The sequence below is a fragment of the Sinocyclocheilus grahami genome, unplaced genomic scaffold (genome assembly GCF_001515645.1).
Source record: "Sinocyclocheilus grahami isolate Dianchi unplaced genomic scaffold, SAMN03320097.WGS_v1.1 scaffold991.1, whole genome shotgun sequence".
NCBI lineage: Eukaryota > Metazoa > Chordata > Actinopteri > Cypriniformes > Cyprinidae > Sinocyclocheilus > Sinocyclocheilus grahami.
The window spans coordinates 745535-764789 of record NW_015506170.1 but is presented as its reverse complement, the minus strand read 5'-3'; the positions used below and the strand labels follow the sequence as shown (position 1 = coordinate 764789).

The window sequence follows — 19255 nt, the reverse complement described above, 5'->3', positions numbered from 1 at the left end:
ACTTGCATTCAGTAAAATATAAGGTCTTTTAAAAATGACACATTTTAGCTTGAATACAGATACAATTTATTATATTCAGTAACAAGACTTTCATTGAAGCAGCATCAACTGCATGATGCATATCCCATATGAAGGCCAACGGGACCTTCTTGAACTGAGCAGGTAAGTGCATGTGTACATATCCGGCAGATATTAGAGCTGGAAATACTAGGACAAACTCGCACCAGATTAGTTGCATACATGACTGACAACTAGCAGCTTACATATATAAGTTGTATATACACATATAATACATGTACTGAATCATACAAAGCGATACCACATAATACCGGAATCACTAACACAGCAGCTGGTGGCCGTTAGGCAATTGTGTGTGTTATTTGTATTATTTCAGACAAGGCAGCACATGAACACATCCTTTGGACATGCAAATTAACACAAGAGCATCCCTAAAACATCAGGCGGATTGAATTCATAGCAACAGGACTTCATTTTGCAGTTGTCTATGAATAAACTGACATTCTCTGATGACCTGGATGAATGAAAACCTTCAAGATTAAACTGCAAAGAGCACAAACTAAAATGGAGAACATTTGGACTGGATAGGAAAAGAGAACACTATAGTGAAAAATTACAAACATGACATCTTAAAATCAGGAGCGACATGTCTGCATCTGTGAGTGACTATATATTAAAGGTGTATAACAGACACCCAAGCACACACATACAAGTGAGGTATAACAGCTCAAATACTAAAGCGCTCCATAATAAGACTATACACGCTGAAAACTTAATACAATGGTAACACCAGGACAGGTAAGGTATGATTTTGCAGCAAGGCTTATTGCACAAGAAATGAGGCATTGTGTGTCCTGACATCTACATTACGGTCACATTTTGAGAGAGCTGGGTTTCAAGACAAAGAAACACTTAATACACCAGCTGAATTTCAGCAATAACAGCCATTTATGATGTCAGGTTTAGTCTCACTTAAACTTTGTGGTATATTTGAAATGTGCAGGTATTAAATGAGTAAAGGCCTTATTCTGTTTATCCAAAAAACAGGAGCAATACAGACATAACAAATTAGTTAATTAGCACCATAGGAAGCAAAACAAATATTAGTTTACATTTAAAAATGGTACCATAAAGCTACGACAAAAAAATAAAAAAAATACAGGGCGTTGATCATCAAGACTTAGTGCCCCAAAAGTTATGTTAGTGTACGTATGCATACACTTCAAAAGCAATTCATTATTTGCAGAAATACAAACCAAATTGTGCTGTGTTGATCATCAATAATACTGGACAATATAATAGCAAATAAAAATACATGGTGAAACATTAAAGAGTAAAGGCGCTCACTTGTACTGTAACTCAGTTACTGTCTTTGGTAGTCACAGTAACTAGCTGTTTAGCCGCCTTGGCAATGTCGTAGGCACACTGAATAACCTGCTGGGAGTCGTGTGATGTGGCTTTTTGACATTCGCCCTGCAGACGGCTGGCACTGGAGGTCAAGAGGCGCAAGGACCCACGAACAGTCTCAGAGGATGGCCTCTATGATGGAAAACAATTTCAGAACCTTATTAACCATTTAGTGCTTGCTATGGATGCAAAAATATTAGACAAGGATATAAATAGATATATTCTCCATTAAGGCAAAGTTTCCTTGTTGGCTCAAGGCTTACCTTGGGGAATAACGTAGCCATTTCTGTCACTGCTACGAGAATTCTCTCTGAACACGTAACGAAGCTTCGACAAAGAAATACAATTAATTTTATTTTTGTTCATCGATTAGATTGATAAAAAGGGTCATTTAAAATTCTTACTCGGATATTACCATTTTAAAATATTATTTTAAATTGTGATTACAAAAAATTTGTAAAAATGTGGAGAAGTAGAACCAAATATGCATCTAATCATCCACACAAAAGCTTGATTCACACTACGGCTCACAGTTCAGCCTTGAATAAAGAAACCAAAAATCACAAAATGGTCCAAGCATCCATCACATTTAGAAAAACAAATTTAAAACAAGGGTAAGAAAAGCCATTTTTAATAATTAGTGGTTCTTGGTGGTAAAAACCACCAAGAACAACACAGCAACCACACAGTGACTTTCTTTTACACTGTGAAAGGAGAGCTGAAGTGCAGATCTGGGTGAGTGAAATGCTAACCTATCGTATCGTTCTCCCATGAATGCATAATGATCTGCACTGACCAGAGACTGAAAACCAGCACAAGTCAAGAAGCAAAGGCTCAGTCAGTGTTCAGAATACCGGATCCAAATAAATGTTTCTGATACTTATGTGAATACTGAACATACTGCATGCTGTAAACTCAGCAAAAAAGAAACAAAGCACGTGCCATTTGTGAATCTACATATGCATCCTTCCATCTTGGTCATGTGTTGTTATATCCCAGCTGTGTTGACACAATCCCATCACTTGCTTAACAGACAAAGGAGACACTGTGTCCCCAGGGCTGAACGCCATTGGAGTTTCCGACTGGAGACTGGGTCCTTTCACCCATTTTATGCCAATAAACCTACCCATGCTGTGGCCACACAAAGGCCAGACTAATTTTCTTACCTCTCATGTTTATTCTCTTGCGCAGCTCTGAGTAATTCCTGGATGTTCTTAGTGATCAGCTCCGTTTTGCTGATGACGTCCTCTGTGCACGGAAGAGACGAGTCACACTCGCCCTCAGATGGGTTTTCTGACTGCAGCACTGTACCATCGCCAGGCCAGACGCTCGTCCTGGAGAAATTACTCTGCATTGACCTGTGGGGAAAGTGGAAGGGTTCGGTGTAAAAATAATAATGAAAAAAAAATGAATAATAATCATTGGAAAAAAAAAAATAATAATCTTGGCAATCTTCTTATAGCCTACGCCATCTTATGTAGAGCAACAATTCTTTTTTTCAGATCCTCAGAGAGTTCTTTGCCATGAGGTGCCATGTTGAACTTCCAGTAACCAGTATGAGAGCGTGAGAGCGATAACACCAAATTTAACACACCTGCTCCCCATTCACACCTGAGACCTTGTAACACTAATGAGTCACATGACACCGGGGAGAGAAAATGGCTAATTGGGCCCAATTTGGACATTTTCACTTAGGGGTGTACTCACTTTTGTGGCCAGCGGTTTAGACATTACTGGCTGTGTTGAGTTATTTTGAGGGGACAGCAAATTTACACTGTTATACAAGCTGAGCACTCACTACTTTACATTGTAGCAAAGTGTCATTTCTTCAGTGTTGTCACATGAAAAGATATAATAAAATATTCTGTGAGATACTAATATATATATATATATATAGTTTTTAAAACAAGAGGTCCAAGACAAACCCAGACTCGTCCATCTCAATGTGGTTCAGTGCATTATCATAGTCACTTTCTGGCATGCTGCTCTGGGCGTTTAATGTGGATCCCTGTAACAGGAATAGAGTCACAGTGAGCTTTCTGCAGAAACAAGGGATGCTACCTGTTACTGACAACTGGTGCTCACTCAAAGCTTGAAGACACAGCATCATGCTTTTGGTGTAGAATCAAAACCTCAGCATAACAGAGCTGTAAACCAGAAATATACTCCACGCAAGCAGTCACACGCAGATGCTTGGTCACCATGTTGTAAATAAATACTTAACATGTTCTCGCATTACCAATCCAGTAACAAACCCTCAAAACACAAGGGGGTGATAGAGTTACCGTCAAACATCTGCATTATTTATCTGGTCTGCCTTATTATTCAAATAGCTAGCTATAAACATGTTAACAGTTTAACTAACTTGCTCAATAAGACTCTTCAAACCATTGCTTCGCCATGACAGCAGTTGACCTTTAACTAAAGAAGACAAAGCATTGCACCATCAACACCAAGGTCATGGGTTCAACTGATTATGAATGAATGAAAAAAAATTTAATCCAAGTTGATTCGGATGAAAGCATCTGCCAAAACATAAAATGTAAATGCTTGGATTACATTCTGATACATTTCAAAACGATGGACAACATCAAACTTGTGTAGCTAGAAACATCTGCATTTACGTACTTGCATAGAGTATGTTTTGGGTCTGAGATATCAGAGAGCCAGTGACTGCTTTACACATCAAGCAGAGTTGTGAGTAATGTTAATGGCTGGCGTCTCTTGTAGTGTGTACGGTTTAACGTTAGTAGTCCAGCAGAGGGACAAGTTGTCCATTGGTTGGATAGATCGGTGGTTCATGCACAGAGTGAATGGGGGACAGATAAAAGAGGAGCCCTTTCAACAGCCTGTTCACTGAGCAGGTACTTCACCCTTTGGGTTATCTCATCCCAGGACCAGGACAGAGTTGAGGGGAACGTGGGAAGGGAGGAGAAGGCAGTCACCGGGGGACCCTTCCCAATCTAAAAAGGGTTCAGATTATGTTTTGAGTGGGCAAAGGGATTTTTTTTTTTTATATGAATGCACAAAAAGAGAATAGGGGCTATCAAAAGCATACCTGAAGTGACGATTCACTGGGTTACTAAATGAGTTAAAACCAAGAGAATAATGAAACAGGAGTGCTGCAACCAATTCCGGATTTGGTTTGTACTTACATTTGATGGCAGTGGTTGAAGAGTCAAGGTTGTGTCAGGGCAGATGGTCTCTCCTCTAGGGAGGTACTGCCTCAGACCCGAGCCAGTCTCATACATCGACATGGCCCTACAGCCACGTGGAGGTGCCCTGTGCGGGAGGTCCTGCGGCCTTGCCAAACTGTTAGGTGTATGCCATTTCAGAGTGCTGTTCTCATTCTGGAGGGAGTTCAACTGAAACAAAGGCGCCAAGCAGAGTCAGGCATTTGGAGCAAAGATGGGAGTGTTAAGTAGGGCTGGGCGAGATGACAAAAAAATTAAAACTTGATTTTTAAAATCATGTTGAGGTGTGATCTGACTGCTTACCTTGCTCTGCATGAGTCTCAACTCCTCACTAAGATGGCAGTTGACCTTGAGGAGCTGCTGGATCTTTGCTTCAGAGGTGGTGAGGGCACTTTTCACTTCCATGAACTCCTGCACAGTGATGGGGCTGTCCGACAAGTCTGAGGACTCTGAGCTCTGAGAGGAGAGATCACAGTTAAAATTTGGTCCCACGCACAATTACACACCCAGAGGAACTCCTGATGTACCTTGGTCCGCTCATCTTTTCCAGATGTTAGTTCTTGCTCAGTATCCTCATCGGATGCCACACTGTCATAATCAGGCTGATCCATCTCAGAACTTTCACTGCCATGACGGTTCCCAATGTCCTTCAGAATTAACTCTACATTATCTGGACAGAAACAAAGGGTGGAAGTTGAGCTTTATGCATTATACGGTTCATGATAAAAGAAAAACCCAAAACCCCCCTTCATCACCTTTGAAATTATCAGGAGTATTTCCTTGTTGACGGCGCTTGGCATCAGTTAAAATATCAACAACCAGCATTGCAAACTCATGTGCATTAAACCTTGCAAGCTTCTGACGTCCCTGCAACAAACACCACGAACAGAAGGAAACTCAAACATTATCAAACCAACTCCATTTTAGAAGGCGAGTACGCATCTTTGTCAATGTACCTGATTCCTAGTGGAAGAATATTCAGGGTTGACAGGGAGGAAAGGTACCACCGTGGTGTCAGTTACCAAGGTGCTGTGGTTCTGAGTCGCAAGCCAGACTATAATCGCAAAAGAATGACACCATTCAAAATGTTAGGATAAAATCAGGATAAGTACTTTGAGGGGAATAATGGGCAGAGATCAGGATATTACACTTCTAACCTGCATCTGTTTCTCTTCTGTCAACTTCATCATAAACATCCATAGCTAGTTCTTCAAACTGATGATTACTGAGCTGAGAGCAGCACAACAAGGTTATTATACAAACAGCAAATCTCAGGTGTCAAAAAGATATTGGATAAACAACCTAGAATGTGTGAAGACAAACTCAGGTTCAACTTTACAAAAACAAAAACAAAAAAAACCCAGCAAACTACTGTACAACTTACTGATTGAAGCTTCTTCTTTGCTGCTTTGGCCAATTCTGACAAGTCAAGACTGCTGTATGTAAAATAAAATTAAGACAGCTGTTATCATCTGATCATAAGTTAGTCTAGCAAGACAAACAGGTTCTACTTCCATACTTACTCATTTCTTATCCATATGAAGCCAGCAAAGAAAACAAATTCTACAATTAAGTATTTTAATCAAAAACAGATTAAGGACAGGTGTGATACAAAAGCGAGCTTATCCTACCTGTCTGCTATCTGAGGAATTATAAAGTGTTGACCATTTTTATGATCTGAGAAAACAAACAAACAAAACAAAAAACAGTCTTTTCAGGCTCTCAAATCTTTAAGGTACATGCTGTACTGTTTTACGGAGATACTGACCTGGCTTTCTTCCACACAGATAGAACGCAAGTCTATCTGTCAGCTCATACTGGATCTCCACCAGTCTGTCTGCAAGTTCCTGGTGTCCTGCCTGCCTATAGTAGGACATAACAGATCACAGAACATTAAACATAATTGAAAACTTCTAGCTACATATAATTGAATCTTTGTATTGATCCCTCAGATCTGCTTCTCTCTCACCTGGCAAAGTCAATAGGAGTATTCCCAGAACTGTCTGGTGCTCCGGGATCTGCTCCATACACAGTGAGTAGCTCTGCCTGTAGCGGCTGGCCTGCTTTAGCGGCCACATGTAATGGAGTATTTCCTTTCTCCTGAAGAAAGCAAATGACGTGGCATTCACTGGAATAATTCAGTTAAGGACAATACAGCTAAATACCTGCTATGGAGCGCATCCATTAAATAGAAAAGGCAAAACAATGAAACCTTATTCAACCTTAGCAGTGGATCGACACAAAGATATCTATATACACTGTCATGCAGAACACATTTGGTCAAAATTGAGTTCTGAAATCAGATATCATCAACTATGCTCAGATTCAGAGATTTTTTTTTTTTTCAGTTTCAGTGTTGGTATAGTTATTGTTTTTAATACGTTGTTTTAATATGACATTACCTAGAACAGCAAATGTCGCAGTAGCTTTAAAACTTACTGGATGGAAAAAGTTAGCCTGTGCTCCCAACGACAACAGCCTCAGACACGTTTCCAAATTGCCGGTTCGAACGCTAGAGTGTAGTTGCTGCAAAAAAAAAAAAAAAGGGTGAATTCATGGTTTATTTGGTGGTTTTGGTCTCAAGAACTTGAAGATCACATCAGACGTAGATCTTTGATATGCCTTGTTTGAATCTCAGTTTCATCTCAGAGGTTCTTGTCCACTCATGTCATTATTATTATTATTATTACTACTACATTACCTTGCTGAGGTCTATGGCTGTAACGCTATCATCTTCACGACACGGCATTCGATGAACAAATGCCAGCATTTGATATTTAGCCTTTATGAAATCTGTTTTGTTGGGACTGAGAGAGAAGATAAACAACAAAGTGAGCATGTTTATGCTGAGAGATTTGCTTGGTTCTAAACGTCACGATATATGGGACTCACTGGACTCTGTCCTGAGGATTGGCTTTACGTTTTCCACTCATGATGGAAGATGGATCCAGAAGACTGTGTTCCCAAATTGAATTCGCTCCATTATTGTACAGGGACTTCACCATCTGAGGATAAACACCAAACACTTCACCTCAACTTCCTCTTTGAGACAGAAAACGTGACTCCAACATCAGACACATGAGAAGTTTCGAGACGGATGTTGCGGCAGCTTACAGAATTAACCACAGGTCTGAATTTAGCCTAATGCAGTATGACTTGTTTAGCTCTTCTGGTAATTCAAGATTTAAGATGGACGTGATGTGCACTGACTTTATCTTGTAGTGTGGTGCGTACAAACAAAGCTAGAATGGGAAGCTGTGCAGACTGCGGTGTTCTACTCTTGTCTGAGGAACTAAGATACAGCGCCTCATTTCCTTTTAATGAACCTCAGGAAAAGCAAAGCTAACCTGGAGATGTGAGGGGGGCCACAGAGTTTGGGTCAAGTGCCGGACCTGAGAACTGTGGCGGCCCAGACCTCGGTGAATACTGCAGCATTCGTCACAGATCAGAACTCCGCGATTGATCGAGGCCCAACGAGCATCTGAGAGGGAGAAAGAAAAGCGTTGCGAGTCATGAAGTATTGCACAACTCAGTTACAAATTCCCCTCAAAAGCCAGTTTTCTAGACATGCTTCCTTTAGTCTCATAATGACCCTTACAACTTGTTTGAGCAACAAGTTGCCATACATTTATCTTTATACATGTGACTCTTTTCTACAAATGGACAGATGTGCTCGTTTCCATTGACGCACAACACATTCACAAATAATACATTATCATTAGGATTCAAGTGCTGCTGTCAATAAAATACAAGAAGTACAGTAACTTATTTAATGCATTATTTACATAATAACTCAGATTTTTACATTTATTCTCAGGTGAGCAACAAATAGCATTTTAACAGTCAGATATAGACCAAAATATAGATTCAATTTATGTAGATCATTTAGACCAGTTGGATTGCAAACAATGCTATATAAATATAAGAGCATATAATAGTTCAAAAAATAATAATAGTTAATAATTATTATTAACAAGAAAGTATACTTAATGTGTTTTTATTGCCGCGGATGATTTTTTTAATAGTTTTTCTTGTCAAAATATATCAAATGAAACTAAAACAAATAACCAGTTTTTCATAATGACTATCAGAACGCTAAATAATAATAATAATAATTTAAAAAACAATCTGTGTAGGTATTAGCTGTTTTAAAAAAGTGAATTGGCTAATGTATTGGACTACATTTCCCCCCCTTTTTTAATAACAACTTGTCCATAACCAAGTTATTTAAATTGTATGTTTTATTATAATAACAATAACTGTTACGACAATAGTAACTAGATATTTTAATGGAAACTGGTTTCTATATTTTTTAAACGTCTTCCCTTCTCATTAAAATAAAGATTTTGTGGTTTTACTTCGCAGTAGAAATTGAGAAACTACAATTTGTTGGTTGATCTGAATGTAAAAATTAGTTTTTTAAACGAGGGCCTGAACTTAATCGGTTAGCGGTATTCTATTCTCCTGTGGGAATATCGGGATTGTTCTTTAACCACCGCGCTGTTTTATTCAGACACCGATAGCCATGTAATCCCTGAGGATTATTACTGCGTTTGCTTGAGAATAATCTCAAATAAATTCCGTTTCTACACATCTGTCTGGATAAAACCCTGCAGGATCTCATCTGCGTTTGTTTTGTTTGTCTTACCGTGCGCGCTACAGTCCGCGCAGATCTCTCTGTTTCGCGCTCTAATGGACATCATACAGCTGCGTCACACGACCATCTAAAACATTAATGTGATTAACGCATTAATGAGGGAAGGGGACTGATGTGAGGAGGACGCGTTTCCCCTTGTTCCTCCTTATTTGACGCGTTTTTTACTTCCTGGAAAAGGAGGAGATCGGCAGTCATGGGCGGGTGTTCATCAACGCTTTGACTGCAGGCGAGCGACGCGACGCGACGCGACGCGACCACTATATGGAAGGCCAAAAGGGTCAAAAACACACTATCAACTGACCAATAGCGTTAGTTTGTCCATGTTGTCATTTTTAGTGTTACCTTCATAAGTGCAAACGAGAGGGGGGAAAAGAGGAATTATTATTTATTTTTATTTTAATTTTAAATATGAGGGATTTCTCCCCCCCTGGTTAATACAGAATGAGGAGTTACGTCACGATCTTTTCACTCCGCATTGCATTTCGGGAAGGCGCCGCCATATTAGCAGGATAAGCTATCCGTTCCCATGGTTACTTCTCATTCTCTATAAGGATAAATGCTTCTCTTTTGTTTTGTTTTTGCCTTTAAGTTAAACAACCATTCATTCTTCATTGTATCGTTTGCAGGGAAGAGAAGCTATTTGATCGCACTGCATGATATGCACTGCATTTCTCTCTTAGGTTTGATAGAATTTGTTTTACAGTGTTTACCCGATTAGCGTGAAACCCGTGTCGCCCGCTGGACGCTCGCTGCTGCTTCAGTCATCATACGGTACATTATCCAAATAAAAGTGTGTTCAACAAGCTGACAGAAGTCGATCCATTTCTTTGTTGGAAACTTTTAAATGACAAAGTAAGTGTTGTCATTATAAATATTCATTTTTCCATGGCCACGGAGGAGAATCACAGATTGTGGGTCACATTCAGCGAACAGTCACGAACTCACTGTACTTTTTATATTTATTTCAACAAATGACAAACTAAATCAAATCCCTAGGAGCTTGGGGAAAGTTTTGTAGCATTTTCAAATGCTGGTTTAATGTGCTTAAGACAGTGATGCTAAAAGACATGCAGATGAGCCAGAATATTAACGCGACATGTTTAAACGTAAAGCGTTTTCCTCTCTTTAGAAAACTGTAATCTAGAAAGCGCTTCTGGATTGAGACAGCGATTTCTAAAGTTCATACTTTGGACTCATCTGTTTTTCCACACATATTATGCTTTATTAGTAAGATGTGTGTACAGAATGTGGTATTTAAATATCACTGTCTCGGTGCATTAAGCGCGTTCTTTATATGAGAGGAAAATACTTAAATAAACGCGTTGAGTTCACATTTTGATCTTATATGCATATCTGCACATAGTATATGCTTTACAATTTTGTCTTTATCACTGTCTTGGTACATTAACCCACTTTAAGCATTTTAGAAATTTCCCTGTTCAAGTTCTGCTAATTCACAAGCCTAGTGAGAGTCATGCTCGCAAATAAGGTAATGTTAACTTTTAAACCAACCAAATCAAAACTTTAAAAAAAACCACAGCAATGTGATTCTTTTATTGAGTGAGAGTCAGTGGGTTTAATCAGTGACATTAACAGATTTACTATTCGGCGTCTTCTCCGCGACCTCCTTCCCTTGGTGTTTTTACACATAAGGCGAAAAAACATATAGCATTGTCCATTTTTCTCTCAGAACGATGATCGGAGTTACTATTGCAATTATCGATGCAGCATGAATGACATACACTGGTGACATTTTTCACAATCACGACAAACAATCAAATACTGCCCTAAACTCAATAGCGGAACGGCAGCGCTATCCTGCAAGTATGGCGGATAAACAAAGCAGTTTCACAGAACTCAACGCGGCGTTACGTCACATTCTCATTCTTTATTTCTGACACTGGGTTTAACGATATTTTCATTTATTTTAATGAAAAGCAAAGTACTGACACGTGTGTTCTGACACGAATGATTGTTTGAATGTCACTAATTTTAATAAATATGTATTGGCTAAAATATCTGGCGGTGAAATATGGAGAACGTAAACCTTTTGCCCACTTGATTTGCCTTTCTCTGCTCATAAATTACAAGTTGATATTTACTTACCTTAGTGTTGTTTTACACAGTGAACTTTTATCATCTGTAGGAACCTTTCTTTGTTCTTTTCATCAATTATATGGGTCATGTTGGTGAGTCTCGAAGGAATTTTTCTCCCTGAAAAACTGAGATTAATTGGGGCATTTAGAAGAAAAGGCCCTAGAGATCTCCAAGCAGAGCATGTCTCTAAATGAGCAATTACTGCAATTTACCTTCGATGTCTTCGAAAGTCATCTTCGTAGATAAATTACAATTAAATAATTATTCATTAAAACATTATGGGATAAAGGGAGTACCACTTTCGGATCTTAAATGTAGAGTTAATTCAGGTAAATTGGGACACTTTTGGCTTTGGGGTAAATTAGTAGTTTACACAGATTAATCCTACTAAAATGTATTTTAAAAATGTACAGTATGTGCCACAGCCACAAGGTGGAGACAAACACTAACAGAATTCAAGCAATACAAATTTTATGTTAATAGTCCATTTTATATATTTTATGATTGTCTTCCACACTTTATTGTGTGTATAAATATTGTTGAGGAAAAAAATAATAAAAAATAAAGTTAAAATTCAGAAAATGTAGCAAGTGATAAGAAATGCAATAAAAATCTCTTTTAAATACTTTTATTCATTCCACCTATTCTTGACAACACAAATTGTATAGTTATTTATTTATGTTTCTGAAAGGTTTTCAGGCATCCTACAGTGCAGCCAGCGCATGTAGGGTGTGCACTGTACACAACATATACATACATTGCAGTATAATTGTGTGTATATACATTTGTAAAGAAAATTTTAAATAATTAAAATAAAAACCTCACTGTTGTAATTACAAGTCATATTCTTTTTTTGTTTCAATGTTTCAGGAAAAATAAAATAAACATAAAAACAACCCGGTGTGTTTTTACCTCAGTGTTTTGCTCCTGGCTTTGACATGACCTTTAAATAAACATCATACATGAATTTCCCATCTATCTCTAGACCATAACAGTCATGGCCATAGGAAAGCAACCATCCTGTCTGTGCACATAGGCTACAGTACAAAATAATATTGTCAGCAGAACTTGAAAAATAATACTTTTAGGGCCTGACAGTGAGCAATATGGCACCATTGCTGTGGCCTCCCAATGCTTGACATCAAAGACATTATGCCTTCTAAATCACCCGTGCTTCCAAACCCAGCAGGTTATGTCCAAATGAAGGATCGTCTTTCAGCTAGAAAATACATTCACACAGATGGTTCATGTGGAGTTTAAGCAGTACTTACACACTCTACTTGAACAGGCATTGCACATTTAATACTGCATTTTGCTTTAACGACTATGAGGATGAATACAGACGTGACTGAATTGTAGTCCCTTTCCTGGATTGATTCCTATGATCATAAGTATCAAGAAAAATATATTTTGTGTGTGGGCTGCCCTTAAAAGCTAACTGACCCCCTAGCATGAACAGTGCAAGCTGAGCACTACAGCCTGCAGATGACATTTTTAGTTATCTACTATTTTCTAATTGCCATTGATGCTTAAAGTAGGATAAGGGGTCTGCCACTCAAGCCAACAGGGGGTTGCAGAGGCTCCGAAACACACGTACCTAGAATCTCACAGGACAAAATGATCATCTAAGATCCATTTGCTTTGAATAAATTGGACTGGCTCATAGTGACCACATTAGACCAGTCCATCTGAGACAGTTTCACATCACATAAGACAGCAATCAGCCGTCCCTTTTCATTAGTTCATACATTGGTTTAAACAATGATGGATACTAAAGGACTAAAAACAATCTACACCAATCAGAAACTAGTGGAAGACTCCACAAAAAACACCTGATATTGAAATATACAAATTAAAACTTTAGATTGATTGTGAAATTGCTGCTTAGAAATAGATCAAACCAATTAAATACATTTCTAATTTTATTTTTGGCCTGTTGAACTATTCTTAATGAGGAGGAAAAGGAGGGAACAGGATTGGGAATTAAAACAAGCTAGACTCGAACCCATGTCGCCCACATGAGCACCAATGGCTCAATATCAATAGAGGCCACTCTAGGACTGTAGCTCCAACTATAAAAACCATCGACTCCTGTACTTGTGTGTGGGAGTTTGTATGAGAAATGTTTTTGCGTATGACACCTCAAGAGGTTAGAGCTAACCTTTTTTATGAGGTTGATTTTTTATTATGTACATTTCTAAACAGTTTCTCTTTATAAATTCAAGCATAACCTGGATTTTTCACAGTTCCGTCTTAACACACCAGCTGCTGGTCTTTCTGTAAGAACACTTTAAGATAAATTTCTCTCCAGCTCTACTACACTAATAAAACCATACTTTCTCACATCACATGACCAATGTGCATCTCTCACCCGTCCAGCAGCTGGTTCAGCATCAAAACACAAAAACAACATGAAAAAAAAATCATGGAATGGCTTTAAAATCAAAGCTTGGCAATATATACTTGTGTACAGCTGCCCGCAGGATATAAATGAACCCTGAGGGAGAACAGAAACACATTCATGTAACAATAACTCATTCACAAATGAATGGATGCTATTGGCTGGAGTGGACCTGCTGTAGTTAACCACTAATATTCCACAACCGTTACTGCATGAGAGGTTTGGTTGACTTGATGGCTGCATCCCAATTTCCATACACTTCCTCACAACAGAGCGCTGAAGTGATTCATTTTTGCAGGACAAAAGTTAGCATCACCCTGATTCCCTCGCCAAAAACCCAAAAGGATTTTTTCCATTGGCTTTATTGCAGAAAATAAGCCCTGTGACCAAAAGTCTACGATCATGATAGTCTTCAAAAGTGATCACAACTTTGATTGTGATTCGTCTTTACATAAAAATGTAAAAGATGGATTTTGCTTTTCATTGCCTAACAACCTCTGTAGTCCCATTTAGCCACTTGTTAGCAATCATCTTTTTAAATAAAACTTTGGGTCCCGCCCCAAACTCACGCTATTGTTTGAGCCAAGATGGTTGGGATGTTTTGATAGCACCACAGAGCCACAGTGTTTCTTATAGTTTACTCTGCACCAGACCCAGTTCCAGAATTAGATCACTGAGAGTGCTTCTGGAGTTAGCTTGATCTAGCCTTAATATATTTTTGACCCATCCATTGCTATGGTTATCACTTTGTCAATCAGTGCTATTTCGAGAGAGAATCCTGTATAAATATGCAGAATCATTCCTGAAACTTTGGGAACAAAGTATATGGTATATGATTCTACCGTTCAACCTTAGTGACCGTGGCTCTTTCGCCATTGCAAATCAACCAATCAGAAGAAGTCGTTCCTCCAAACAGGGGAGGATAAACCAGTTGCATATAGTTGATGCACCATGGCGCAAGCTATCAAGGAACCAGCCTTGATTCTCCATGGAAACCTGTTACAAATGTACTCTGGCAACAAATATAGCTCTACATAGAAATTATATGTCTTCATGTGCATCATAATATCATTCAATTCCATATTTTGTTTTTATAAATAAATGTGTACATGTCCACGTAACACTTGCTGATAGCAACTCCATATTTACTTTATCTGGTCCCAGACTCCAAAAGGTTTAAAAAAAGGGATGCTGTCGAGTTCCAACATCTGCTGAAGGTTTCCGAGTGTTTGAACCAGAGAGTCTGTGTCCATTTTGCAGTTACAGTTGAATTGTTTTGGTTGAGTTTGTTTTAGCCCTGGATGAAAATACCAATCAAGCGACTGCTTTCCTTTTTTCCCCCATCTCTTTCATCACGGAGAAGACAGAGAACTTACAGTACTGGGTTTCCTTCAGTGTCTGCTGTCAGCTGGCCTGTGAGAGCCATTCAGTCAGTGCCGCCCACTTACCATGCCAGCTCAGCTCAGCTCAGCTCAGCGCATCTGATCGCTTACATGTGGAGATGTTCATCACATTCGCTGAGCCGGGACTCTGTTTGTCAGTGATAGCGACTTTCTTCACTGTCTGAATTGTAGTCTTTTAACCCAATACCTTTCTGTAGCTTCATTAGAGACTCTCTCATCTGTAAACACACAAATACATCTTTGAAATCCTGTAGTGATTGCAGTTTAAAGGAATAGTTCATTCTAAACATTTAGAATATAACCATATGGACCACTTATTTCTTCCAGTTTTCACCTATTGGGGTCCACTGAAGTAAGCAAGGCATATGGGTTTAGAATGACATGAAAATGTGTAAATGATGACAGAATTTTTGGGTGAACTATCCCTTTAAGTTTCTTTATTCCTTATTGTTTTACACTGTACATTGTTTTATTAATATGTTGCAGTTATGAAAGTTTCAAATTTTTCAAACGTGTACTCTATCTTACCTCCTCAAGGAACCAGCCTTGATTCTCCATGGAAACCTGTTACAAATGTACTCTGGCAACAAATATAGCTCTACATAGAAATTATATGTCTTCATGTGCATCATAATATCATTCAATTCCATATTTTGTTTTTATAAATAAATGTGTACATGTCCACGTAACACTTGCTGATAGCAACTCCATATTTACTTTATCTGGTCCCAGACTCCAAAAGGTTTAAAAAAAGGGATGCTGTCGAGTTCCAACATCTGCTGAAGGTTTCCGAGTGTTTGAACCAGAGAGTCTGTGTCCATTTTGCAGTTACAGTTGAATTGTTTTGGTTGAGTTTGTTTTAGCCCTGGATGAAAATACCAATCAAGCGACTGCTTTCCTTTTTTCCCCCATCTCTTTCATCACGGAGAAGACAGAGAACTTACAGTACTGGGTTTCCTTCAGTGTCTGCTGTCAGCTGGCCTGTGAGAGCCATTCAGTCAGTGCCGCCCACTTACCATGCCAGCTCAGCTCAGCGCATCTGATCGCTTACATGTGGAGATGTTCATCACATTCGCTGAGCCGGGACTCTGTTTGTCAGTGATAGCGACTTTCTTCACTGTCTGAATTGTAGTCTTTTAACCCAATACCTTTCTGTAGCTTCATTAGAGACTCTCTCATCTGTAAACACACAAATACATCTTTGAAATCCTGTAGTGATTGCAGTTTAAAGGAATAGTTCATTCTAAACATTTAGAATATAACCATATGGACCACTTATTTCTTCCAGTTTTCACCTATTGGGGTCCACTGAAGTAAGCAAGGCATATGGGTTTAGAATGACATGAAAATGTGTAAATGATGACAGAATTGAAATTTTTGGGTGAACTATCCCTTTAAGTTTCTTTATTCCTTATTGTTTTACACTGTACATTGTTTTATTAATATGTTGCAGTTATGAAAGTTTCAAATTTTTCAAATGTGTACTCTATCTTACCTCCTCTAACAAAAGCACAGACGACTTTATTATTTCCCTCCATTTCTCCAGCTCATTTTCATGGTAACGCTGCTGAGATTCCAAAAGTTGAGCCCATTCAATCTGTGTCTCTGGAAGTTTACTGCAACACACAGAGCGAAAAACATTCCTCCCACAAGTACAATTCATGTTCAAATGCTGAAAATGTGTTTAATAATCAGTATTTTTTCCTAGGAAAAACTGACTTAAAAGCAAAATCTGAAAAATAAAGAAGATAATCAGACCTTTTAGAGAATATATGCTGAGTTAGGTGTTTAATGAAGTAAGAACTTCCATCTTATGCAATGCTGCTTCTCAATTAAATTGATGTTGTAAGAAAACTAACAAAAATACAGATTACTAAAATCGTGTTTTGCAGAGTGGCACAAATAGTGCAGGACAAGTTACAAATAAACACATTCAAGGATCTAGTTACCTTTCATGAGATCTGAAACCCTGCCAGGAGGTCAAACCCTGAGCAGTGTATTCCAGCATCCAGAGCTTATAAAACAGCATCATGTTCAAAAAGACCAGCAGCACCAGGCTGAGGAAAAAAAGAGGACAAACTCAGATCAGCTCATAAACCGCTCTACATCAGCTACATTAAAAAAACCTCAGTACAACTGAAAATGTTTTGACAGCATTTATACGCTCATCATTGGCGCCGATTTATGTTTCTGCCATGCTTCATAACCATGTTTTGTGTTTTTATTAAAATAAAGTTAACATTGGCCAGCCGCATTATCACATTGTTTATTACTTATCAGAGCTGTACACACTAAATAAAACCCAATAATCCACACATAAGATGAAATCAACAAATGCAAGGAGTATTCAATGAAGCCCCTGTGCATTAATGTTTACTTTAAATTACCAGTAAATTACCAAATTTTAATTTTTCCAACTTTGAAGCATAGTCTACTGCCACATAAATCTCCATGCGATCGCCTAAATATGAGCTACGGATAATGATATCTTCTCAAACACAGATTTATCCAGGCCTGGTTCCAGAGTTAAATACTGAAAGTGCTTCAAAAATTAGTGAGTGTGCTCTAGCCTCAATGAACATGTTCACGTATACAGTATTTTTGTCCCATCCATTACTCGTTCGAGTGTGAATCCTGCATAAAATATGTGAATGTCATTCCCGAAACTTTGCAGCGTGTATGTGGCCGAAAAACTAAAGTTTTAAACAAATTCTGAATGGATTATATATAGCCTAGAAAGCACACAATGAGCACTCCTTTTATTGTCACTAAAAAGCTGTCCCTTGTCTTAGTTCATCGCAATCTCATGACGTTTTGTTATACTGTAATGAGAGGATTCGTGAGCGTCCGAAACTTAGAAATGTACAAAAACTCTGGTGTTTTGAGCGGTGAGTGGATTCTAACTTAACTCTGATTGGCAATTGCATTCAAGAAATCAACAGGTAGGTCTGTGATTGGCTACATTGCTAAACGCTGCAAAAAAGCACGATGTAAACAGAAACCTTTTGACGCTCTCCAGAGTGCAAACACAAATATGCACTGGATAGTTTGCCAGATCTGTTTCGCCAATATGAATAGAGAATATCTCGAGTTTTTCCCACGGGATCGGTGCCTATCAACATTCATACAGATGAAAGCATTGAATACCTTACACAAATCCTGCAGGATGTAATGAAAACAGAAGAGAGAAAAGACATGAAGCCAAAGAACAACAGACTGTAACAAATTCCAGCTGATCAACAGTTAGAGCTACTTATACGGGCACTATGAAACATGTGAAAGAAATGGAGAAACCTTTTAATCTGACACAGACTGACACAGTATGACGTTTAATCAGAATGAAATCAGACCTCAGACTTTAAAAAGGCATACTCTATACTTTTGTATCATGCTACAGTATGTATAAATCAAATTCTTGTATTTTATAACAGGAAACTTGCTTCATAAATGAGATGCACGTGCTAAAATGAGCAATTTGGGAGAAAAGGAGTGGAGAAAAGAAGTTTGTTGTTGTTTAATTCCCACTGAGAATACTCACACAGAGCTGATTATAAGCAGGAGTTTGGAAACACTGTAGAGAGCCAGGCCTTCAGATCCATGGTCTGGGATGTGTCTGGTCTGTGTGGATCCTGCGACAGCACATACATTATAATCAATAACACTGAGAGAGCACTTAAAAAGTACAACAAAACAACATTATTATCCAGAGATAATGCATAAAGTGTCTTTGGCTAATGTCGCACCTGCCACGTGTTTGATGCGATGGATGACACTCTTCTCATCCTCAGGTGTGGTGACGGGGCTGAGCGCCTCATCCAGGTGCTGCTGCCTCATGTGCGTCAGGGGCCGTTTCCTCCGCCTCATTGTAGCTGTGCGTAGCGCTTTGGATTTGGGAGACTGTGTGTGAGGTTCAGATAGCACCAGCTGTACCTTACTCAACTCCAGCTCTACACATAGAGCAAAGAGAGAGAAAGAAACAGATATTGTTTTCATTTTTATTCTTTCCATCATGTTCTGTGCATTTTTGTTTTTATTATTTTATTATCTTTTACTATAAAATTTAATACAATTAAATATT

The 19255-nt window shown here is 38.5% G+C and overlaps 2 protein-coding genes across 4 annotated transcripts in view; both read right to left on the bottom strand.

Moving 5' to 3' along the window:
- Positions 1 to 979: 979 nt before the first annotated feature.
- On the bottom strand, positions 980 to 9478 carry LOC107565269 (ARF GTPase-activating protein GIT2-like). Of its 3 annotated transcripts, XM_016250489.1 has the most exons (21): positions 9268 to 9478; positions 7967 to 8100; positions 7512 to 7624; positions 7321 to 7426; positions 7059 to 7145; positions 6589 to 6719; positions 6388 to 6482; positions 6251 to 6296; positions 6143 to 6148; positions 6004 to 6055; positions 5777 to 5849; positions 5576 to 5673; positions 5375 to 5486; positions 5147 to 5289; positions 4923 to 5075; positions 4581 to 4790; positions 4299 to 4388; positions 3351 to 3433; positions 2592 to 2783; positions 1689 to 1752; positions 980 to 1557 (listed from the first exon to the last, which is right to left on the bottom strand). In XM_016250489.1, the coding sequence occupies exons 1-21, from the start codon at positions 9320 to 9322 to the stop codon at positions 1378 to 1380; spliced, it is 2223 nt and encodes a 740-aa protein (XP_016105975.1). In that variant the 5' UTR covers positions 9323 to 9478; the 3' UTR covers positions 980 to 1377. The 3 variants fall into 3 exon arrangements, with proteins under 3 accessions (XP_016105975.1, XP_016105976.1, XP_016105977.1); XM_016250490.1 differs by lacking the exon at positions 6143 to 6148 and having other exon boundaries at positions 9268 to 9477; XM_016250491.1 differs by lacking the exon at positions 4299 to 4388 and having other exon boundaries at positions 9268 to 9475.
- Positions 9479 to 12010: 2532 nt separating this feature from the next.
- LOC107565268 (GRAM domain-containing protein 1B-like) overlaps positions 12011 to 19255 on the bottom strand; it is a 34724-nt gene continuing 27479 nt past the window's right edge. The window contains exons 16-22 of the mRNA XM_016250488.1: positions 18921 to 19124; positions 18716 to 18806; positions 18325 to 18336; positions 17127 to 17234; positions 16673 to 16793; positions 15742 to 16356; positions 12011 to 14770 (exon numbers count right to left, since the gene is read on the bottom strand). Coding sequence (XP_016105974.1) covers positions 16273 to 16356; positions 16673 to 16793; positions 17127 to 17234; positions 18325 to 18336; positions 18716 to 18806; positions 18921 to 19124 — 620 coding nt within the window. The 3' untranslated portion in view covers positions 12011 to 14770; positions 15742 to 16272. The remainder of the gene's footprint in view (positions 14771 to 15741; positions 16357 to 16672; positions 16794 to 17126; positions 17235 to 18324; positions 18337 to 18715; positions 18807 to 18920; positions 19125 to 19255) is intronic.